The sequence below is a fragment of the Camelina sativa genome, chromosome 16 (assembly GCF_030686135.1).
Source record: "Camelina sativa cultivar CO46 ecotype springtype chromosome 16, ASM3068613v1".
NCBI lineage: Eukaryota > Viridiplantae > Streptophyta > Magnoliopsida > Brassicales > Brassicaceae > Camelina > Camelina sativa.
The window spans coordinates 24,579,435-24,603,490 of NC_141895.1; the positions used below are offsets into that span (position 1 = coordinate 24,579,435).

General features: G+C 35.3%; 5 protein-coding genes and 3 pseudogenes across 12 annotated transcripts; 2 read left to right on the top strand and 6 right to left on the bottom strand.

The window, feature by feature from the left end:
* Positions 1-480: 480 nt before the first annotated feature.
* LOC104751745 (uncharacterized) lies at positions 481-1,644 on the bottom strand (annotated as a pseudogene). Its single transcript, XR_015584933.1, has 2 exons — positions 1,334-1,644; positions 481-1,121 (listed from the first exon to the last, which is right to left on the bottom strand). The product of XR_015584933.1 is annotated as an uncharacterized LOC104751745 (transcript).
* Positions 1,645-1,987: 343 nt separating this feature from the next.
* On the bottom strand, positions 1,988-4,784 carry LOC104751746 (cytochrome P450 708A2-like). The gene is made up of 7 exons (XM_010473764.3): positions 4,061-4,784; positions 3,634-3,961; positions 3,360-3,512; positions 3,029-3,277; positions 2,850-2,942; positions 2,644-2,722; positions 1,988-2,549 (listed from the first exon to the last, which is right to left on the bottom strand). The coding sequence occupies exons 1-7, from the start codon at positions 4,267-4,269 to the stop codon at positions 2,224-2,226; spliced, it is 1,437 nt and encodes a 478-aa protein (XP_010472066.1). The 5' UTR covers positions 4,270-4,784; the 3' UTR covers positions 1,988-2,223.
* Positions 4,785-8,856: 4,072 nt separating this feature from the next.
* On the top strand, positions 8,857-13,026 carry LOC104751748 (seco-amyrin synthase). Its single transcript, XM_010473768.3, has 14 exons — positions 8,857-9,096; positions 9,368-9,553; positions 9,662-9,751; positions 9,906-10,112; positions 10,219-10,303; positions 10,464-10,630; positions 10,714-10,905; positions 11,015-11,128; positions 11,234-11,488; positions 11,581-11,679; positions 11,753-11,809; positions 11,887-11,933; positions 12,044-12,530; positions 12,610-13,026. The coding sequence occupies exons 1-14, from the start codon at positions 8,893-8,895 to the stop codon at positions 12,721-12,723; spliced, it is 2,304 nt and encodes a 767-aa protein (XP_010472070.1). The 5' UTR covers positions 8,857-8,892; the 3' UTR covers positions 12,724-13,026.
* LOC104751747 (solanesyl diphosphate synthase 1, chloroplastic) lies at positions 12,859-15,216 on the bottom strand. 6 transcript variants are annotated; one of them, XM_087492334.1, is made up of 7 exons: positions 14,946-15,215; positions 14,665-14,855; positions 14,312-14,436; positions 14,095-14,222; positions 13,887-13,990; positions 13,673-13,800; positions 12,859-13,586 (listed from the first exon to the last, which is right to left on the bottom strand). In XM_087492334.1, exons 2-7 carry the CDS (start codon positions 14,852-14,854, stop codon positions 13,038-13,040), a joined length of 1,224 nt encoding a protein of 407 aa, XP_087348460.1. In that variant the 5' UTR covers position 14,855; positions 14,946-15,215; the 3' UTR covers positions 12,859-13,037. The 6 variants fall into 6 exon arrangements, with proteins under 6 accessions (XP_087348460.1, XP_087348464.1, XP_087348462.1 ...); XM_087492338.1 differs by having other exon boundaries at positions 13,887-14,008; positions 14,946-15,210; XM_087492336.1 differs by having other exon boundaries at positions 14,095-14,209; positions 14,946-15,207.
* Positions 15,217-15,545: 329 nt separating this feature from the next.
* Positions 15,546-16,538, bottom strand: LOC104702635 (glucan endo-1,3-beta-glucosidase-like). The gene is made up of 4 exons (XM_010418528.3): positions 16,364-16,538; positions 16,172-16,200; positions 15,846-16,083; positions 15,546-15,749 (listed from the first exon to the last, which is right to left on the bottom strand). Exons 1-4 carry the CDS (start codon positions 16,416-16,418, stop codon positions 15,718-15,720), a joined length of 354 nt encoding a protein of 117 aa, XP_010416830.1. The 5' UTR covers positions 16,419-16,538; the 3' UTR covers positions 15,546-15,717.
* A 796-nt stretch (positions 16,539-17,334) lies between these two features.
* On the bottom strand, positions 17,335-23,115 carry LOC147925914 (receptor-like serine/threonine-protein kinase At1g78530; annotated as a pseudogene). The gene is made up of 6 exons (XR_015584934.1): positions 22,987-23,115; positions 18,757-18,922; positions 18,310-18,654; positions 17,960-18,216; positions 17,709-17,842; positions 17,335-17,620 (listed from the first exon to the last, which is right to left on the bottom strand). The product of XR_015584934.1 is annotated as a receptor-like serine/threonine-protein kinase At1g78530 (transcript).
* Positions 18,431-18,889, bottom strand: LOC147925915 (receptor-like serine/threonine-protein kinase At1g78530 pseudogene; annotated as a pseudogene).
* LOC104704140 (uncharacterized) lies at positions 19,653-22,821 on the top strand. Its single transcript, XM_087492340.1, has 6 exons — positions 19,653-19,715; positions 19,948-20,004; positions 20,102-22,174; positions 22,255-22,293; positions 22,382-22,681; positions 22,778-22,821. Exons 2-3 carry the CDS (start codon positions 19,973-19,975, stop codon positions 22,029-22,031), a joined length of 1,962 nt encoding a protein of 653 aa, XP_087348466.1. The 5' UTR covers positions 19,653-19,715; positions 19,948-19,972; the 3' UTR covers positions 22,032-22,174; positions 22,255-22,293; positions 22,382-22,681; positions 22,778-22,821.
* Positions 23,116-24,056: the final 941 nt, after the last annotated feature.

Here is a 24,056-nt window from a genome sequence, read left to right on the forward strand (position 1 = left end):
AAGCCCTTCTCAATTTAACACACACAAAAAAAAACACGTCATCTGCTTCCTCCTTTACTATCTCGACGCTTCTTCTCCTCTTCTCACGCTGTAGCTTCTTTCTTTTATTATATACTGTATCTTTTATCTTCTTCACCTTTCTTACTAATCCTTTCTTTGTTACGGTCTTTTCTTTGTTACGGCCATGCATGATGCAACGTTACAGAATAAAGGTTTTATACACTTAGCAAAAAAAAAAATGTAACAGATAAGGTTTGTGTTTGTGGTTCATCTTAGGATAGGATTAAGTTGCATTATAAACACATGATTTAATACAACAATTTTGCCGACAAAAAACAAATTGCATTACAAACTCCCATAGTGACATAAATTAAATTACCCATTAAGTTTATATTTCCCGGTATTTTTTTTTCATGGTTTCGATCATTTTTTTTATTTTAATTCTGTCTAGAAACCGAAACTAAAATAAAACCATTACAATTTAATTAGTTACGTTTGTGAAAATTTAATTTCAGTTTCCATTACAAGCTTTATGGTTACAGTTTTTTTTCCCCACCTTTAATTACTAATATTCTTTGGTAGGGAGAAAACGAAAACCAAAAGAACAATATTAATAAATAACCAGAAATATTTATGAAACCGGTTAAACCAGAGGCTGCAATTAGAGTCTCGGTTCTAAACCACCCTCTTCTAATCCGATTGTGAGGATGTAACATGATTTATTCATTTACATGGTAAACGGAACCAATATCTCATTAACCCTAGCTGTGGTTTGGGACGGCGGGTTATAATCAGCCACCAAATACGCCGGTGACTTTCCTTTGCTTTTCTCGATAGGCAAAACCCATTGAGTGCCCTTGAGACTATCCATTAGAGCCGCAGCTTCTATCTTGGCATCATTGTCAGACACGTACCCGCCCAACTGCCTTACGGCTACGTAGGATGGTTTCCATGTCTGCACGTGGAGGTCATCGGCCTGAGGTGGGTTCTGTTGGTTCTTTTTAGGAATGTAGAAGGAGACTGTTTAGACTGATTGTCCTGGTGTTGCTTGTGTGATCACCGGAGATGTCATGTTCATCTTCACCTTGTCCTTGTTTTGACCTTGTATGTAACTAAATAATCTGCAATACCAAAACAACATCAGTTTCGGTTTCACTAGTTTACAAAAATTACTTACGTTCGGTTTATGATATGTAGAGACCCGAAAAAACAAAAAATCTTATTCGGTTAATTATTCAATTTTGGGTTTGTTTCTTTTCTAATATTGTGGAGTAACTTAGTCAGATTAGATACACCTATATATAACAAAGATTATAATAGATTGATAAGTTACCGTTGGAAACCGGTTTTGGTGGCTTGAGTCATGGATTTTGCAGAGATAGGACTAGTGGACATCCATACCGCAGTGTCATACATGCGGATCTCATAGGCGTATCCTGCCTCTACCAATTTATAGGTGGGGCACTCGTAGTGGTCACATGTTCCCGGACGCATCCCATTAGATGGATTCCATGGTGCGGGAGCCTGGGCACATGAGACAACCACGACTAGGCCGAGGCAAAGAGATAGCTTTAAAATGCTGAAACCGGTTTCCATGATTGAATAGAATATTTAAATGAATATATTCTGGTTTTGTTTAGATTACTAATTGGAATGTCTTGCGTAATGGAGAGTATTTATATATAGATAGATTTTTGGGCAATGAGATGATAAGAATAGATTACAAGTTATTAATACATTTGACTAGTTAAACTTAGAACTAAGTTTGACCTCTAATTTGGATTCAGATATGGCAAAGACTATTATGAAATGCTTCGAGGGATTGAAAGTGGGATTCAATAAATGTTTGCCAAGTTTAGCAGAGATTTGTGTCAGCAAAATTTATATACCAGAAACAAATTAGGACTTCTATTTCTTTTTGTTTAAAGGCACAAATTAGGATTTCCAAATATATATATATTTTTTTACAGGCACAAGATTAATTGAATGAGTAAAAATTGAAAAGTATCCAAAGTATATATATGAAAAACAGTCCAAGACATCAATAAGCGATTATGGGGTTGACTTTTGAGCTCATTCATCAACCAGACCATACGTAGATACTTGTCACAACTATTTATATAGCTTGTAACTGATTTTTATAAAAGACTCGTACATTCTGCGGAATCTTGTTGCCTATTTTTTTTTTAATATCAGACTGTTGAAATTTGGAAACTACAAGGTTCACTTCAAGCGAGAGATGTTTATAGAGAGGTCCTTGTGGAAGAGGAGCCCTGGTTTCCGTAACACCGCACAGTCTTCGGCCATTGAGAAGTCGTAAGTGGTGACAAGATAGTGAAGGAAGATTGCCATCTGAAGCCTTGCAAACTCTGCTCCTACGCATTGTCTCACTCCACCTCCAAACCCCATGAACATTTTAGAACCAGAACGCAGATCTTGCCTTTCCCATCTCCATGGATTAAACTCAAAAGGGTTTTCGTAGGTCTTAGGATCATAATGTACCACTTGAGCTGCAACAAAAACTATCCAACCCGCGGGAATCGTGTATCCTGTTTGTTTGTTACCAGTGTTTGCCACACACAAGTTATTAATTTTATTTTTATTTTCCGTATATATGTCATTGTATACAAGAGTTATACTTGCCTTTTATCTCGACATCGGTCACAGCCTTTCTAAACAAGAATGGAACAAAGTTGATCAACCGAAGCGTCTCATTAATAACCTACAAAGTGTAAATTTAAGGACAACATGTGAATAGATCTCGCGCGCGGCATCTAAAGAGTGTTACGTTTTAACTACTATATATTGACATTGAGGAACTAATTAAGGCGAGCTATATATGAAGTTACCATGTTTGTAAAACTCATCTTCTGTCTGTATTCTTCCCAAGTGATCCCAGATTCCTTATCTTCTCTGCTCTCAAGGATCGCCTCATGCTCTCTCTGCCACAATATTATATATGAGCCTCTTCCTAAAATCTGAGATAAAAGTTTTCAGCTACTTGATCCAATCCAGATACTTATATTACCTTGAGCTCTGCGACCACTTTTGGATTTTCGGATAAGAACTTCACAGCCAAGCAAGTGGCCTTCGGGGTAGTTTCTTGAGCAGCGAAGGACATAAAGAAGATGTGATTTGCAGCTGAATCTTGATTCCAAAAGCAGCCTTCTTTCTCCAACTCTTCTAACATTGTGTCAAGGAAGTCTCCGTACTTCTCTCCCACTATTTTCCTCTTCGTCAAAACATCTTTGATCAACTTCGTCCCATTTCTGTGTGCCTATATACAATATATAAACACTTATAGAAATCATGTTACATATGGGGGGGGACAATTCTTCGACTAAATAGAAAATTCTCACCCTAAATGCTATGTAGAGAAACTTCCAACCAGAGAGAGTAAAGGATAGCTGGAACCAGTCAAAATTGAAGGCCTTGATATCTTCCATAAACTTTGTTTGAGTCTCCGGTTTGAGGCTACTTATCATCTTTGGTGCCATGAGCGCGACTACCAACTACAAAGAAGCCGCCAGGCAAGAAGAGAGGGTGAATCAGAGTAGTACACGTATAGCCGTATAGGTAGATTGTCTAATACTAAAATTTGGTCAAGATAAATTATGTGTGAATTTTACTTACGCTTGCCACTGAATCCCTAACGTCTAATATTCCACTGTCAGCCTTAGATTCAAGATGTTCGCGGGTCACTCGGTCCATATCTCTTATCATCTTTTGCTTCAAACCCTCTGAGCCAAGAAGATGTTGATGAGTGAAATTTTTCATGTGCTTGTGGATGTTTCCGTCCTTGGACACCAAGCTATCTTTTCCCAATCGCTTCACAAGAACCTCCGGATAACTTAAAATGAAAGACTTGTTCTCCTGCCGTAAAATCTCAAAGTTCACATCCGAGTCCGTGGAAACTATGGTTTGGGATCCGAAAATGTTTGTCCGAAACAACGGTCCGTACCTGAAACATTCACAAGCACATATACACATCACATGGTTTAATCTTGCTAACGGTAAGGAAAGAATTAATAGATTAGAGAGAGAGAGATTGAAATCTGACTTTAACATCCTCTTTTTCAAAAAGGGCGAGATCTCATCAAACCTATGAGGCTTGCAAAAGTCCATTGACTCTCCGATGATCGGAAAACCCATGGATCCCGGTGGTAACTTGCCATTGCACTTAGGGTTTGACCATCGGAAAAGCCAGTGGCTGATCCTCACAACCACTAAGGCTATAATCAGCATCGCAACGGTCCACATGAAGCTCATACTGTACTCTATCTCAAGTGTTGACCACTAGTTCTACAACTCTTTTTTAGATTTACTGAAGAAAGTCTGACGTTATAGTGATTCTAGTATTCATCTATCAGCTCCAAAGCGATAATTTTCCATCATGTTTTGGGGGTTGCAGTAAATTCACTCAATAGAATAATCGGCAACTTGAGGAATATATATTAGTTAAATAACATACAGTACTTTAGCTGTCATGTAGATGTACCCCCTCCGGAATTATTTATATGGAAGGCACATTCTCACCCTATTGAAGAAATTACTGTTATATTCAATTCTTTAATTTCAAATTAAACGTAAGCCGAATGAAGCCAATGAAATGATGATTCAGGTAGTAAAAGACTCTGGTTCTTTCGAGGCCAGCAGGGGTTCAAAACATTGTTTAAAATTAAAAAATATATATTTTGAAATTCCGAAGCAGCCAGATATTTCCATTTAGTGGCAACGGTGGACTAGATTTCCCGAATATGGGAAATTGGGAACTATCTATATTTGAGTAGACAATTTTTTTAAAAAGAAGATAATTTATAGAGTGGACAATTAAAAATTAATCCATTCACAGTTAGTTAGTTATTATATGGTGAGTGGACAATTTAAACAAAAAAAAAAAAGTATGGTTGGGACTAATGTATTTCTTTGCTTTGTCGTCAACTACACATATGGGAATAATCTGTATCACGCCGTGGGAGTGGACTAATAATATAAATATTTCTCTGTTTAATTTTGTCGTCAACCACACATGTGGGAATAATCTGTATCACCGCCACTCGAAACTATATTTTGAAACATTTAATTTTAAAACTACAGAAATTTGGCCGGTCAAGAGTACCTATATCTCTCAACCTATACCTATATCTCTCCAAATCTAAAGTTCTCATTTACTTCTCCATATTTTTTGGTTTAATCGATTTACAAATTAAATCACTAAAAAACCAGTTAAACCAGATATAAAACATAGTTTAAAACCCAATTGACCTTATAAATCCGATTCGGTCTAAGAATTTTTATAACCCGATCAGAAATTCTCAAATCTAAGAACCATAAAATCATCATTTTCTAAAATTATGAACACCGTTTCTTGCAGTGGGACAATATGTTTCAGGTGGATACATAAACCCAGCCAATTTTTCTATTAAAACGGGACCACGTGAATCTCCATTATATACAACAATTATGATTGATCTTTTATGTCAATTTGGTTGAATTGTTTATTTGATTTTTCTTGGATGCAGTGGATTTTCTGGGTTGGATGGACCATTCATCCGAGCAGCCTTCATTAGCATTCAAAAGCAGAAGCTGTTTTTTTTTTTCGGGTTTTTAGAAGTTCACAGTTGATTTATCTTTGTTTGTATCGAGCTTTAAAATTTTTGAGATCTGGTCATATTTGTTTAAATGGATTTGTCAAATTCTTTTTCTCTCTGGATTATTTGATGTAGATGATCTGGTTAAACGTTAATGTAAGTATGATATAGTGTTCGTCGAGGTTAGGAAAAGAGATTAAAAAAAAAAAAGAATTGGTGATTTAATTATATAAACGGGTCGAACGAAATCAGGTTGAAATCGGTTTACAACTTTTGTTAGTTGGTTAGACAACCAATAAACCAATAATAAACCAATTAAACCTATATTTATGGAGAAATTGATGAGAATTGTGGATATAGGGACATTTAGAAATAAAATTTTGGATTTGGAGAGATATAGGATGAGAGACATATGATATATTTAAGACGAGGTCAAAGTTCTATTTAGTATGATGCGATAGTTTTGATGAGGAAATGTGACGTTTTCCCATTTATTAATATGACTCAACTAACCATTTGTTGTTTAATGTTTAACTGCTCTCTAATACTGCATGACAGTCAGCTAACCATTTGTTGTTTAGCTGATTTTAACGTGATCCAAACATTATTCTACTTATTTCAAGCAGTTAGCACTAACACAATAGGCTTTAAAAAAAACAGACATATTAGGCTTTTAATTATATATTAGCTGCAGACCCATTCGTCTCGGACATGGTTAAAATTTGTAAAAACATTAATCGTATATATGAATATGAATTTGTTTATAATGTAAGTATCACCAGTTTGATGATTTTGTTTTTGTTTTGTAATTGTGATTTATGAAAGAATAAAACAAAATATGTAACAATATAGTATTCATATGAGTTTTGGTTAGGAACGAGGTTTTAATCCTACTATATTAATTGGGAAATACATATATGAATGTGTAAAAAATTACATTCAATTGCTATTAGAAAAACTTAATTAAGCTTAGTTAATTAATTAAATAAAGATAATTAATTAAAAAAATAAAAAACACAGATCAAATATTAAAAAATCTAGAAAAATAAAAAAAAATATTTTCCCTCGCTAATAAATTGTGAACGAAAATTACTAAATATATATTTTTAAAAATATAAACCAATCAGAATTTCAAAAACTAAGATTTTACTAAATTTCGAAGATTTCGTATTTCAAATTAGAATAATTTTTATTATTATAGTAGAAATTATTTTTTTAATGTTGAACAATGGTTTAAGCACGAGATATCTCGTGGTATTAGATTATTCGAGGAGTTTTTTTTGCCAGATATTTGATGAGTTGTGAATGCTATATTGTTACCAAAACTCATACGAATAATTATATTGGACCGAACAATATAATTTTAGAGTGATCTAGCACCAAAAATTTATAAGGGCATTTCTATCCGTCAACCCATCAAATTTGAGATCTTATATTAATTTTATTAATATTTTAATATAATATTATTATCTAATTTAACTGGTCAATCATATGATGACAGATCAGCAAGAGAGTCATACTAGTGTCTCAATACCTCTACTCTTATACACGAAATCTCTCTCTCCTCACTTTTTCCTTTTTTTTTATTAAAAAGACAGACATCATCCAATGTGGGATGAACTTGCTCTAAGAATTACTAAAATAGATGTATATATAAAAATAGTGATAAGAATATATATATAAAATAGTGCTTATAAGCTAAAATATAGTGTTATTAATAATTTAGAAATCAGAATTTTGTCACCAACTTTATCTCTAATAAAATATTACTACTACATGTTAAACTCATAGTGGAGTCGTTCATAGTAATACTTTATCTCTAATAAAATATTACGCCACTAAGTCATTTGATTATAAGTTTTCCAAATGAATGACTCCACTATGAGTTTCTCATTTCCCTCTCTTAATTTTTGTTTTCTATATTTTAATAATAAAGGAATCGTAAATACTTAAGAAATTTCATGCTCTGTACTACTCCCTCTATTCTTAATAGATTGATGTTATAAAAATTATTTTTGTCCATCTTAGATTAATTTTGTAGATTAAAAAGCTAAAACAATCATATTATATTATGCTTTTTGACACATATCATTTATCAATTAGTTTATGGTTTCTTTATCTACCAAAAAATAATTGTAAATTAATTTATAAATAAAAATTAAACTTTTCTTAATATGTGTGATAGTGTTGAAACATCAATCTATTAGCATGACAAAAAGAGTAATTTATAAAATCACTCTATTGAATCTTTGTTAATGTATATATTTGGTAATTAACCCCCCTCAAATTGTTGAGTGGAGTGATACCCACTTGCTTTTTATTACTCTTTTTTTTTTAAATTGTTTTTTTGTTTGCCACATTTATTTTCTCCATCTTCCTACATGTTTTGTAAAGATTAGTTGCATTATTTTACTTAAAAAATATATATCAAATAATGAAATTTTGCTTTTTCCATCCTGGCTCTCCCTTTCTGATTTACTTATGACATATTTTAAATCTTCATAAATAGATAAAACTATTTAGTCTAAAGTATAGTAAATTAAATATAAGTTTTAGTTTTTATAAATATTTTGACTTTAACTTTATGTGCTATTATATATATATATATGTGTTATCTGTGTATTAAAAAAACATATAACTGTGTAATATTGTAGTTTATAAATTTAAAAGCTACTATTTAGTACAATATATTTAATACAGTATATAATTGTAATTAACGTTAACTTAGAATTGTAACTTTAATAATTAATCATGGTCAATATGTGCCCCAGTTAAAATAATGACTATGAAAATGGTTGGGTAAAGATGAATGAGTTGAATAAAATTGGTTGAATAGCATTCAACTCATTCATCAACTAAATATGAGATGAAAGAGTTGAACAAATTTCCTTTATAATTTGTTCATTTCTCTAGCTTTTTTGGTTGAATGAGTTGAATAAGTTTTCCAAGTTATTCATCTCAAATGGTAAAAAATTGGATAAATGATCATTCAACCTATTCAACCCATTAATTTATGTCATCCATTTGCACCCTATATCACATAATGACGATATTTTGCTTTAAAAAAACATTTACAGCTTTTAAAGTCATTTTTCGAATTACTCCCATGATCGATTTCTTAATTAAGCAAACTTAAAAGTAAATTACCGCAATGTGAAACAGAAAAGAACGAAACAATTAAAAAGATCGCATCATATGAAAATTTAAATATAGCATTATTCAGACTTGGTCCAGTACTACTGCTATATAATATGATCAAAAGATCATGTTCTTGAGGACTTGCTAACAAGGTTTGAACAAAATGTGGAGGCTGAGGATCGGAGCTAGGGACGGAGATGAGACTCACTTGTTCAGCACCAACAACTACACCGGAAGGCAGACTTGGGAGTTTGATGCCGATGCATGCTGTCCAGAGGAACTCGCTGAGGTCAATGAAGCTCGCCATAATTTCTTAATAAACCGGTCACGTTTCAAGATCAGTGGTGATCTCCTTTGGCGAATGCAGGTGGAGGTTTTAAAACTATATATGGTGATAACTAGAACATTCGAACCTTAATCTCTTTGGAGTCTGCTATGTTAGTTGCAGTGGCATGTAAAACTCGTTTCTGAAGGAAAAAAAAAAGAAAAAAAAAACTCTAATTTGGTGGAATTCTTACTTTTTTTGATGACATACTGAAGTAGAGAGATATTAAGTTCGTTTTTCTTTTTTTTGGTGTGTGTTTGCAAAATAGTACATTTTCAAAACTTACTATTTTTGGTATGGATTATTATAATAGTTTCTAAGGGAAAAGAAGTTCGAGCAGAAGATTCCGAGAGTGGAGATAAAAGATGCGGAAAATATAACGTACAAAGACGCGAAGACGGCACTGAGAAGAGGGCTACTCTATTTCACGGCGTTGCAAGCTGAGGATGGACATTGGCCTGCTGAAAACTCTGGCTGCTTGTTCTTCGAAGCTCCCTTTGTGAGCTATCCTTCACTCTCTCTAGCTACTATATTAATTATTCTTTTGTTTTCTATTCATCAAATATACATACATATACGTGTAAAATGTAATTATAAAATATTTTAGGTCATATGCTTGTACGTTACTGGACATCTGGAGAAAATCTTGAGTTTGGAACATTGCAAGGAACTATTGCGCTACATGTATAACCATCAGGTAGCGTATCTTAATTATGTAACAAATTTCCTGTGTAGAAATAGATTAATAATTTTTTTTATTGATAAGGCAGCCCCCTAGCTCTCTGGTCTTAACTATATGATCATCGCTAGTTCTCTGACGTTAACTATGATAATTATTGGTTTGTACGTAGAATGAAGATGGTGGGTGGGGAATACACGTAGAAGGCCAAAGTGCTATGTTCTGCACGGTCATCAATTACATATGCCTACGGATTTTGGGAGAAGAGGCAGATCTTGATGATATCCAAGGAAGTAGTGGTTGTGCAAGGGCTCGTAAGTGGATCCTTGATCAAGGTGGTGCTACGTATACGCCCTTGATCGGAAAAGCTTGGCTATCGGTATTTATGCATACATATTGCCTCCATTATTTTTGAGTACTAGAGAGGGACTGCTTGCAGTTTTATCACCTACAGTGTAATTTGTATTGTGCTTTTCTTCACACAGATCCTCGGAGTGTATGATTGGTCCGGTTGCAAACCCATACCGCCTGAGCTGTGGATGCTCCCTTCTTTTTTGCCTTTCAACGGAGGTTCGTCTCCCACATTCTACGAATACGATATATATAAATTGTTATATGGTTATGTTTTACATTTGCTTGCTAGAGTATTTGAGTTCTTACTTATATATCATAATCGAAATTGATCGGTCCAAGGCATGTCTCTATATGTATATATATGTACTGTAAACAGGTATTTTGTGGATTTATTTCCGGGAGATTTTCATGGCCATATCATACTTGTATGGTAAGAAGTTTGTAGCTACACCAACACCTCTCATATTACAGCTTCGGGAAGAGCTTTATCCTCAATCTTATGAAAAAATCTTATGGAGTCAAGCTCGCAATCTGTGCGCAAAGGTAAAAAAAAGTTTACATATATATGAGATCTATTAATGACTTCACATAATGATGATAATACGAATAAAAATGGCATGATGCAGGAAGATCTCTACTATCCACAATCATTTTTACAAGAGTTGTTTTGGAAAGGTGTTCATATATTGTCAGAGAACATCGTGAGTCGATGGCCTTTCAACAAGCTCATCAGGGAAAAAGCTCTTCGAAAGACAATGGAACTCCTTCATTATCAAAATGAAGCCAGTCGATACATTACTGGTGGATGCGTCCCAAAGGTTATTTATATTTTCCTCATCAATATACCCACCTACGTATTGATTATTAGTACTAATCATAATAATATAAAGTATTATTATATTAATGATTTCCATTTTTGTTTGATAGCCGCTTCATATGCTTGCTTGTTGGGTAGAAGACCCAGATGGTGATTATTTTAAGAAACATCTTGCTCGAATCCCCGATTACATATGGCTTGGGGAGGATGGTCTCAAAATCCAAGTTAGTGTTATTTTTCATATATTTACTCTGTTTTTAAGAACTCTGACTCACGAAAAATTGTTGAGTTTAATTTAGACTTTAGAGAATGTTATTTTGGTGGTGCAGTCTTTTGGTAGCCAATTGTGGGATACAGCACTCTCACTTCAAGCCATCTTAGCTTCTCATGATGTTGATGACGATGATGATGATATTAAATCAACGCTGATTAAAGGGTACAGTTACTTGCAAAAATCTCAGCTTACAAGAGATCCTCCTGGTGACCATAAGAAAATGTTGAAAGATATTGGGAAAGGAGGATGGACATTTTCGGACCAAGACCAAGGCTGGCCTACTTCGGATTGTACTTCTGAGAGTTTAGAGGTTCGACTCCATTAATAGTTACTACTTCTTTATTGAGTAACCTTGTTTTACGATCATTTAACTTTTGAGGTTGATGACACTTGGCCGGCCAGTGTTGCCTTATCTTTGGAAGCATGCCATCGGAGTTAATTGGCGAGAAAATGGATGTAGAGAGGATCTATGATGCCGTTAATTTGCTTCTTTATTATCAGGTACGTATTATAACGAAAACTCCACAACGGCTAGTGACTAATGATATTGATTTGTTAAATAATACTTAAACAGAGCGAAAATGGAGGCGTAGCAGTATGGGAGGCAGCTCGTGGACGATCTTGGCTAGAGGTACTTACTTATCTAAGTCATCTTACTATTTCGTATATTTAGTGTCTCTTATAGTAATGCCTCAAAATAAAATGCAGTGGCTTAGTCCGGTGGAGTTTATGGAAGACGCAATGCTCGAGCATGAGTACTATTATATCTTTACCACATCAATCAAAATCTTTTTGTTTTGTTTTCTTTTGCTACTGTAAAAAATTAATTTAATTTATACTATGGAATACATGGAGCTTTGTTTAGGTATGTAGAATGTACGGGGTCAGCGATAGTGGTACTGGCTCGGTTCATTAAAGAGTATCCGGAGCACAGAAGGGAAGAGATTGAAAGGTCTATCAAGAATGGTGTCAAATACATAGAAAGATTTCAAATGCCGGATGGTTCTTGGTATGGAAACTGGGGTGTCTGTTTCATGTATGGAACCTTTTTCGCTGTAAGAGGTCTAGTGGCTGCAGGCAAGACTTACCAGAACTGTGAGCCAATTCGTAGAGCGGTTCAGTTCCTTTTAAAGACACAAAACGTTGAAGGCGGTTGGGGTGAGAGTTATCTGGCTTGCCCCAACAAGAAATATACGCCTCTAGAGGGAAACAGGAGCAATGTGGTGAATACAGGACAAGCACTGATGGTTTTGATTATGTGTAATCAGATGGAGAGAGACCCTTTGCCTATTCATCGCGCAGCTAAACTGTTGATCAACTCCCAGATGGATAATGGCGATTTCCCGCAAGAGGTAATTGTCATATTTCTTTTTACCAAGTTACACTTCAATCTGATTCCTTGATAACTGTATATGCCACAAAAAAATGCAGGAAATAATGGGAGTGTTCAAGATGAATGTGATGGTCAATTTTGCAACCTATAGAAATATTTTCACTCTTTGGGCACTCGCATACTACACAAACGCCCTGCGCCTGCTCCTCTGATGAAGACTTCACATCCAAAGCTTATTCTATGAAACAGCTTCTGTAATGTAATGATGACCTAACACTCATCATTTTCTGCTAAGTGCAGCTTGTCAGTCAAAACATCTTTCCAAAATAAGGTTGAGGTTTATCTGATTTTAAAAAAAGTCCAATCGAAATCATGTGTTATTGCTTTTGAAACAAGATTTTAGGATTTCACCACGTTACAATCTCTGTATATGGCAGCCAACCAAATCATCTTTTGTGTGTGCTTTACTGTACTATAAGTCTATAATAAGCATGTCTCTCAATCTTTCTAACTTCTTTTGGAAAAGCTAATCAATTCTTTCGAGATTATACATCACCATTTGTTCTAGAGCTGACCTGAAGTCACTTGGAGGCAGGCACTGCAGACTCTTTATCGCGTCATCAGCTTTCTCCCTAGCCAACTCTTGTGCTCTCCTGATTCCCCCGCCTTCACTCACCAATCCAATTGCTTCTTCCAGTGAACCCACCTCACAAAACTCAGACTCAATGATCTCTCTCAGCCTTGGCTCCTTCTCCAGAGCAAAAATCACAGGAGCGGTTAAGTTACCTTTAGCCAAATCACTCCCTGCTGGCTTCCCAAGCTGCTCTGTAGACTGAGTGAAGTCCAATATGTCATCAACTACCTGGAAAGAGAGGCCGAGATTCTTCCCAAACTCATACATTTGCTCTGTCACATTGTTCTCGACTCTGCTGAAGATGGCAGCTCCTTTGGTACTTGCAGCCACTAAAGATGCTGTCTTGTAAAAACTCTTGAGTAAGTAGTCGTCGAGCTTAGTGTCACAGTCAAATAAACTCGACGCCTGTTTTATCTCTCCGCTTGCAAAGTCTTTGATCACCTGAAAACATAACATAAGTTTGGGGCATGGCATTATTCAGTGAGATGTGATTCAGAGCATAACTTCATAAAAGAGTAATTAAGTACCTGACTGATGAGCTTAATAACTTCAAGATTCTCAAGATTTGCTAAGTACCATGACGCTTGAGCAAACATGAAATCACCAGCTAACACTGCTACTCTTGTACCGAAAAGCTCGTGAACTGTTTCCTTTCCTGCAATTACACACAGAGTTTAAACCAAACTAAACATTTTCAAGAGTTAAGAGATAGAATCATCATAAACCAAGAATGAAACTCACCTCTACGCATATCACTCTCATCTAACACATCGTCGTGTATCAAGCTTGCCGTGTGAATCATCTCAATGATCTCACCCAAACGCCGGTGTTCAGTTGTAAGTTCCCTGCATCAAAGACACAATCTGAATATGATCATTTCATGCAAAGGATGGGATATATACCCAATTGAATCAAATGAATACAAGAAAAAAGTCTAGAGATTACTTACTTGAGGCCAGCCAACTCTGCTGTGGCACGTGAGACAAGGAATACCAAACCCGGTCTCATTCTTTTACCACCAGCTCCAAAAATCTGCTCAGCCGCAGATATTAAAACCGGGTTTTCTGCACCAACAATCTAATAAAGAACGATACTGTTTATATCCCCTAGTGCAATAGAAGAAGACAATGCCAAAAAAAAAAGAGTTTCTTGTGATGGATACTAACCGATAAAAGATTGTCATTCAAAGTCTGCAGATCATCAGCTACTACCTCAAACAGATTTGTCAACGAAATTGGCTGTTTTGGTTCTGGCTTCAAATCAAAAGTCACTGTTTGAGCTTGACCAATACCTACAGGATCTCATGAGGCATAAACTCCACAGATTCTTAACAAAAATAAAACTATATTTATGTACAGAACACTCCTACGAGACAATCAATTCATAGCAATAAACCCAATTCAAGATTTGTAATTGAGACCAGAATAAGGGACAAGAACACAACTCAAACTAAATCCAACCCAAAGCAACCAATCACATGGAACCAAAAAAGTTTTTAAGACAAGAGAGAATCATATACCATTGAGCAAAGAGATCTCCTTTGGTTTTGTCGGCACGGCTTTGCAACTCCCAACAAGATTCACACCGCCATAGTAGCTGCTGTTACCAAACTTACAAACAGTCTTGCCAAACGGAAGAAACTGACGACGGCCGCAACCACATGCCATCATCATCGTACCTAAATCTATGTTTCGAGATGACGTCATCATTCTCACAAAAAAAAAAAAACTCAGTAAGCTTGAGAACTAACTAATAAGGGGAGGTTATGAAACTAGAGAAGGGTCTGTAAAAAGATTCAACCTTTAAAAGCAAATTAAAGAAAAAAGCTAACTCCTTTTTTTCTCCAACACGGGAGATTGGGTGTATGAAAAAATTACAACAAATAATAATAAAAAAAAAGGTATACAAAATCAAGTGGTTGATTTAGTTGTAGCCGATGGAGTTTATTTTTTATTCTATAATATTTGCTTGGGTGGACGAGACAAGCCCACATGAGATTGAGATCATCGATCACTCCGAGGACGAAAGTGACGAGTGTGTTGTTGTTGTTCTGTTTTCGCTCAATACCAAAGGGAAAGGGAGAGAAGAGGGAAACGATTAAATTAGTCTCCGCTTATCTAATCTGAGGCTGTGATCTCACCACGTGTCACTCATCCAATGGTTTTTGATTATTTTTCTTCTTCTTTACAATGCGTTACTTTCTGACGCCAAAGAACCAAAACAAAAAAAAAAAGAATATTGTACGTTACTTTTCTTGGGTATATTTCCAATTGTTTGCTGTAAGTGTGGTGAAGGATTCAATTATTGAAGCTTACTGTAAACTATATGTTTACTTATGTAATTAGGTTTGGTTTATAATATTGCATACTGAATTGAGTTTGATTGATAAGTAATGGATACTTTGTTTTTGTTTTTTTATGATATCAAATTTGATTGTAACAGAAGCAATGATTCAGGATTTAAACATTCGATTTAACATATGATTAGTCAAATTCTGTAAACTTGAATTAAACACCCATAAACATGCTCCTCCTCTGTTTTCTTCTAACAAATGGTTTTTTTTTCTTCCCCCTCATGTGTATTGATAGTAGCAGTTTCCATAGCCTACATATATAAAAAAATGAAACTTTAATCTGACTTTTTTTTTAATAAATAAAACTGTTTTATATATAAGAAGAGGAAGAGAAAGAGTAAACTTACTAGGATTAGTTATGACAATGAGTCCAGAGTTCTTGAAATTGCAGTTCCAGTAGTTTCTTCCATTAGCTTGGTAATAAAGATTCATGGCGATTGAAGCATGGTTGATGAGGTTACCAGGGGAGTAACATGGACATCCACTCGAGAGAACGCGACAGTCGACATGAGAGCACGCGAAGTTTATGTTATCAAGAAGTGTTGCTTGATCTGAAGAAGGTTTAGCCACACACCAAGTCTTCATCTATAACAACAACTTAGAACAAATTAAACTCACTAAGTAAAAATAAATCAGATTTGCATTAATTTGATAGTTGGTCTACGCATTTTACCTCTGCGTTGACTTTGGTGAAGTTTCTTTCTGTGAGAAAGAAAAAAACATCAAAATGATACTGTTAAGTAAAATTATTATACTTCAACATGATGAATCTAAGGTTTAAGTTAAAACTTTGTGTGGCATTTCATGTAAATTTCTATAAGTAATTAAACTAGGATATGGTTTTAGTGAATTGTAATTTGATTACCTGAGGAGAGGTAGAGGAAGATGAGGAAAGAAATGCACATCCATGCTTTAGCCATTGTTGGAATTTTGTTTGAGTACTTAGAACTCTTGTACAATCTTTGGTGATATATATAAAAGATGAGCAAGGGAATCAGTGATTACTTTTTTTCTTTTCTTTTTATAAGAATAAACTATTCAAAAAAAAAACTAACTCTTGTTTTTGACATGTAATACAAATTAATTAATGTTTTCAGGCTTTAGGTGAATAATCCAGGAACTTGCTTAAATGAAAAGTAAGTGTTTTAGCCAAAGTGTCGTTTTATAAACGTACACTTTGGTTTGAAATTCAATCTTAATAACCTGATGTCAGTCGTTATTTGGAACTTCTCTTTTGGATTTAGTGTTTTACGTTGTGTTTTCCGCATGCTTAAAGCTTATGAAAAATATCATTCATTTCCGCCGGTTTAGGATTCTAAAAGCGTATTTCACCATGATATTCACTTTTTGTATTATTATATAATGAAAACGTTTCAAAAAAAAAATCTGACGTCATTTAGGGTTTGTATTGTATTCCACTTTTGTATTATTTTTTCGTTTTGCTAAGTCAAAACAGAAAATTTTTAAAAAGAGTAGCTAATTGTTTCATAAGGTTTAGTGTAGTGAGAACATTTGGGATCTCACCGTCAAATAACGAGACATCAAAACGTGACCTGAGCTGTAAATTAGGGCAATTGTTTAGATCCAATGCCCACTTTGTACGAGAATCTTATGAAAAGAATAGTTGATATTAAGCCTTTTTGTGTATAATCCTTTATTCCATGAACAAAAAAAAAGATGAGAAATAAACTTTTTTACTCCACTATATTAAACTACAGTTTTAGCTTTCCAGTTCAGTTATCAAAGAAGCGAATCTCGAAGTCTTTTTTCTTCGGCCAAACTCTATATTGGAACTGAATTATTTGATTATTTTTTTTTGTTAAAAGAATTATTTGATTATTTCAAGAAATTAACTAATTAAGTTTTCTTACAGAACATTACTCACGTGCTTTGATGCGAGCAAGCAATATTGACACAAGAGACATCAAAAGGAAGAACGCTTGGAAAGTTTGATGTATTCGAGCAATTTGACAACCTCTGCCATAGTCGGTCTAACGATCGGCTCCGGTTCAAGACACATCATCGCTATACCAAACACATCGTTCAACTCTTGAACCGGTGATCCTCTTAGCCGGTTATCTATCACCACTTCTTCTCTTTGGTCTCTTACCACTCCTTTTACCTGATAGTAAACAATTACAGACGACGTTTTAAAACCAAAGCAGAGTAATAATAACTTGAACAAGGACAAGAGATAGATAAACTGATACCCAAGTAACAAGCTTTGTTCCTTCTTCAAAAAACTCATCATCTGTTGGTCTTCTTCCAGTTAGAAGCTCCAAAAGAACAACCCCGAAACTGTAAACATCTCCTTTCATTGTCGCTTTACCCGTATCGAAATACTCTGTTTTTTTTAAAACACACATTAAACAAAATCAAAAATCAATCTACCTTCTCTATTGTAGTGGAATGTGAATTTTGAATATGTATCTAAAGCGAACTACGTGTTCGTTGTACAAACCAGGAGCTAAGTATCCAAATGTTCCAGCTACAAACGTCGAAACATGAGTCTTGTCCGGCTCCATTAAAGTGGCTAAACCAAAATCAGAAACCCTAGCTTCCATGTTCTGATCAAGAAGTATGTTACTAGATTTGATGTCTCTATGGATTATGTGAGGGATGCAATCATGATGAAGGTAAGACACCCCTCTAGCCGCTCCAACCGCGATTTTGTATCTCGATTTCAATCCAAAACTTTTCTATCTCCTGATTTTTTTCCTGCGAATAAAAAAAAGCTTGCGGTTGGAGAAACTAGATAAAAAACACGTTTTTGTGCTAAATGAATGCTCTGTTAATTTTTTTTTGGGGTACCGTGTAGAAAAGAATCCAAGCTTCCATTAGGCATGAGCTCATAGATGAGAAGATTATAATGTGGAGAAGTGAAGTAGCCATGGAGAGTTACAATGTTCCTGTGTTTTATATCAGCCATTGCTTACTCTCTATGAAACCCTCTGTCTCTCTCAGAGGTTCCTCTGTTTAGTCTCTTGACAGCAAAAGTAGTTGAATCATCAATGACTACTCTGTAAACAGTTCCGAACCCTCCAGAACCGAGAATGTCTTTGTTGCTTAGCTTATGTGTCTTCTTCATAAACATGTCGGAGGAAACAGAGTTAAGTAATGGAGATTTGAACATCACCATTTTTCCTCCTCCTTTGACTGCAAGATCATAAGAACATGAATCAAAACATAAAACGAGACGACATGATGTGAAAATTTCACATAGCTAAAACAAAAAAAAAAGCTTTGATTATTGCTTACCTGGGAATCCGTTTTCATAAACTGTGCTTTTTCTTTTCCATCTCTTGTAGAGAAGAGCGATTACGATTTTACCAATGACAAAAGCAACCACAGAGATTGTTATGTAAAAAGTTGTTTCCTTTGCATTAGCCATCGTTTTTCTCTGAACATAAAGTTGCAAGTTCGACTACAACAAATATGTACATTGATAGCAGACGGATATAGCTCATTTTCCGTCACTGCTATGAAAGATGAGATTTTTTTTCGCTTACTTTTTAATAGCATCTTATTAACGCTATGATAGGAAAATTATGTAGCGGGAAACAAAAGTGACTTTTGTCCGCCAATACTTAGTGAAATTATTCACTTAATCGCCAAATAAAAAAAAAACCCAAAAACTCGACACACTCTCTCTCTCTCTCTCGTTACAACCTAAGCTCAACCTAAGAAGATTTCTTCTTCTAAATTCTCTGTGTGTGCTCAAATTCTTCTAAATTTCTTATCAATTCTTCAGTTTTATCGCCGTTTGTGAAAAGCCCCAATTTCGCCGTTTGTGAAAAGCCCCAATTTCGCCCTAAATCTCCATATCCATCGCAATTGATAGCTCGAATCCATTTTTGAGGCATGTCTTTCTTCTTCCTCCTAATTTCGTTATTTGTTTCGATTATTTGTGATTTCAAACAGCTTTTGATTTCGATAAGGGTCAGATTTAGTTATCTGTTTTGTTAGGGTTCGATTTATCTAGATTTATTTCGTTATCTGTTTTTTAGGGTTCGATTATTTACAGATTTTGAGAATGTGGAGTTTCGAATCCATCTGTTTTGTTAGGGTTCGATTATTTACAGATTTGACTCAAAAATAGCTTTTGGATTTGAGTATTTGCGCCTTCATAAACTGAACGATTTTTTTTTTTTCCCAAGTGTTGGTGATTGAAATGTTGGGGAACTGAAGCTTCTCATTTCTCTGTACTCACACAACAGGTTAGTATCACTCAACCAATAGTTAAACATTATTATTACACACGAATATTGGTGATTGCTATGTTTTGTCCTTTGAGTCTGATTCGTATAAATAGTGATTAGATTAGTGAGATTTTACACAGTTAGATATTGGTTTAAGAGCATCTGTATGTGTCTGAAGTAGTGCAGTATTGTCTGAATTGTTGCTTAATGTGAGCTTTGTATAATATGTATCTCTATTTTATCTATAAAGGTTAAAATTTATATTATAACATATAATGTTGGACAAGGCATGGGTGCATCTATGCAGGTAAGGAATTATATTTCATAATTAGGTTTTATTTTGGGTTTGGATACTTTAAGATGTTCTTTTAGTTATGATTTTTTTCTTTAATTATCCATTGAAGAGCTGATCCTGGTTATAAAAGTGGAGCTTGGAAATTTGTAAGGGATGTGTCTGCGGCTTTAGGTGACATAGAAATGATAATATGTCCTTGTAAAGACTGTCGTAATGTAGTACGACAGTTAAACAGTGTTGTGGTTGAGCATCTTGTAATAAGAGGGATGGATGAGGCATACAAGGTGCATAGTGATTGGTATCATCATGGAGATGTGAAGTCAGTAGATGAATTTCAAAGTAAACCAACTCAGTGGAATGAGGAAGTTTTTGAGTTATATAAAGCTGCTGAATTTTTTGATCAAGAGTTGGCTTTTAGAGGTGACTTAGCTGACCAACCTGTGGGCGACTTAAGTGAGATTGCAGAGGGTGAGGACCAACAAGAGGATGAGTTCCTTGCAAAGATCCGGGATGCTGAAACCCCACTATACCCTAGCTGTTCAAACCACAGCAAGTTATCGGCTATTGTGACTTTGTTTAGGATTAAGACACATAATGGCTGGTCGGATAAGAGCTTCAATGAACTGCTTCAGACATTGCCAAGCATGTTGCCAGATGGTAATGTCTTTCACACATCATTGTATGATGTCAAGAAATTTTTAAAGAGCTTTCATATGGGATATGAAAAGATCGACGCATGTGTTAATGATTGCTGCCTCTTCAGAAAGAAGTTAAAGAAGCTTGATAAATGTCCCAAATGTAATGCTTCACGGTGGAAGACTAATAAGCGGACTAATGAGGTAAAGAAAGGTGTCCCACAGAAAGTATTAAGATATTTTCCAATTATACCAAGGCTGAAGAGAATGTTCAGATCAGAGGACATGGCTAAGGACTTACGGTGGCATTACACTAACAAGAGCACTGATGGAAAACTTCGACATCCAGTAGATTCTGTTACATGGGCTCAGATGAATGAGAAGTATCCTTCATTTGCAGTTGAAGAAAGGAACATACGGCTTGGGCTGTCCACAGATGGATTTAATCCATTCAACATGAAGAATAGTAATTATAGTAGCTGGCCTGTGCTATTGGTAAACTACAATTTGCCTCCTCACCTTTGTATGAAGAAGGAGAATATAATGTTGACATTATTGATTCCTGGTCCACAACAACCAGGTAATAATATTGATGTCTACCTAGAACCTCTTATTGAGGATTTGAATCATCTGTGGAAGAATGGAGAGCTAACGTATGATGCTTTTAGTAAAAGTACATTTACTCTAAAGGCAATGCTTCTCTGGACCATTAGTGATTTTCCTGCGTATGGAAATCTTGCTGGTTGTAAAGTAAAAGGTAAAATGGGATGTCCTATGTGTGGGAAAAATACTGATAGTATGTGGTTGAAGTTTAGCAGGAAACATGTCTACATGTGTCATAGAAAAGGTTTGGCTCCAACACACAGATATAGGGAAAAGAAGACTTGGTTTGATGGAAAAGTTGAGCATAGGAGAAAGTCAAGAATTTTAACTGGTCATGAAGTTCATCAGAATCTGAAAAACTTCCAAAATGATTTCGGAAATGTGAAAAAGGCTGGGATGAAGAGAAAGAGAACTGTCTATAAAGAACCAGTGTTTGACAGTGATGATGATGAAAGTGAATCCGATGAAGATGAGGAAGTAGAAGTAGATGAAGATGAGTTATCAAGGTGGAAGAAAAGATCCATTTTATTTACTCTGCCTTATTGGGAGGATCTACCAGTACGGCATAATTTGGATGTAATGCACATAGAAAAGAATGTGACTCACAGCATTGTATCCACATTGTTGCATTGTGGAAAATCTAAGGATGGTCTTAATGCTCGTAAGGATCTTCAACATCTTGGTCTAAGAAAAGAGTTGCATCCTACCACAAAAGGAAAGAGAACATATCTTCCAGCAGCACCTTGGTCTTTGTCCAAGAATGAGAAGAAGATTTTTTGCAAACCTTTTACTAACCTTTAACACACACTTAGGATGTGCTCTTTTTAAGATCTGGACTCACTTTCTTCCAGTTAGGTATGCAAAAAATCGTTTGCAAACGGCAAGTAAAATTAGTAAAACAGGTCAATGCCTTGGAAAGTGAACTTGGCAGAATCAAGAATCAGGTTAGATACTTAAGAGTTCTCTACTATTCATCAGCCAGTTAGAGTAATATAAATTGATGTTATTTTTGTTTATGTTACAGAGACCAGAAGCTGAAATGGATGAAAACTCAGCTGCAAGAGTAACATATTCTTACTTCTTTTCATATCAGCTAAGTGATTCTTCTTAGTGTCGTTTATGATTCTTAGTTGCTCATGAAATTGTTGCAGAGTGTAAACAAAAGAGCACATCCTAAGTGTGTGTTTGTTGATTGGTCTGACATTGATGAAAATGTTGGTGAGGGTCGGATTCTTTCTTCTGATCCGGATGACATAGTGAATGACTGTCGTCTTGGCCCTTATGATCTCAAAGTGTTAGTTGAAGCTGCATATAAACCAGATGCATTTCTATGGAGACCTGCACAAAAGATCTTTCATATGAAAGAAGCTGTTGGACATATAATCGCATGGCCAACTGATAAGTGTAGACTGGTAGACAACAACATCCAAATGGAAGACATTGCCCCTATGGTATTTATAATTTCTAGCAATGTGTTAGCAATGTATTACCCCTGTCTATAATGCTAATTAATTATATTGGATTTGTTTACTGATTGTGTTTAACAGGGTATACAAGGAAACAAATGTAAACTATTGGATTTGTCTAAGGATTTATCTTGGCCCCTGAGTAAGGTTGATTTTGAAAATCCCTCAACTCCAACTGGTCAGAATGCTACATCACATGCTTCTTTGTCTGCATCAAAGGCCAAGTCTGCAGCCACAGCTTCTAAGTCTGCTACAGAGTCCAAAACTTCAGCAACAGCTTCAAAGGCTGCATCGCAGGCCAAATCTGCATCTATGTTGGTTACATGAAGAAGAGAAGACAACAAAGTTGGTTACATGAAAACGGAGATAGACAGAAAAAGGAAGTAGGTTTAGGACCTTTTTTGGTTATCCTCACCAACAATTTGGACACGCCTCATAAAATTCATATTTGTATTACTATCACGTATGAAACGAAACTGATTTTGAACGTAAAAATTCATCCGCTTTTGTTGAAAAAATTAAATGAGATGTGTAACACTTTATGAAAAAAATGTACAAGTACTCGTGAAAGTAGGGTACGTACCTTACCAGCTATTACCTTGTTTTTGTCGTTGACTACATGTGAACGAATTGATCAAGCAGATGATCAGTAATAATAATACAAAAAAAAAAAAACCCTTGCGAATTGCAATTTTAATTGAGCCGACTTTGCCCTCTAAGATTTTTACAATATTTGTGCTCACCAATCTAAAAGCACATCACTAATATATTCAAAAAAAACCATGCAAATTGGTACTCTATAACATTAAGTCTGATTCAGTTCCCGGTCTCAAATTATATTAACTCTATGAGAGATTTAGCATCTGTATCTGTATGCTGGAACTGGCAAAAGGTAGAAACCTTCACATATCATTCAATGGCTTCTTATGAATACGGAATACCCCCACTTGATCCTCTCCCGTAGTACTCCAACCAAAGGTGGAGGTTTTTTTTCTCTTGCCTTACCAAAACACGTTTATGTAGCTAGATCTTAGTTGATCTTAAGTAGGAAAGGACAAGCTTCCATCTCGTGAGTAAGCCTCTGGCAATGGTAACATCTCTTGTGCACTTTTTCATAATGGTACCAGCGGACTATAGTGGACTGACCATAAAGGGAGGTTGATGACTTTCGATTTCCGGAGGGGCTTGGACACATCAAATCTGATTTTTAACCCGAACAAAACCCCCCCGACTAATGGTGTTGGTCAAGGTCGAAGACAACCTCAGTGACCTGTCCTACTAGCTCCTCTAGTAGAATGATTGCCTCTTTCGTATAATATATAGTTTATGGGAATGTTACGAATTTGGACCCACAAGTAGA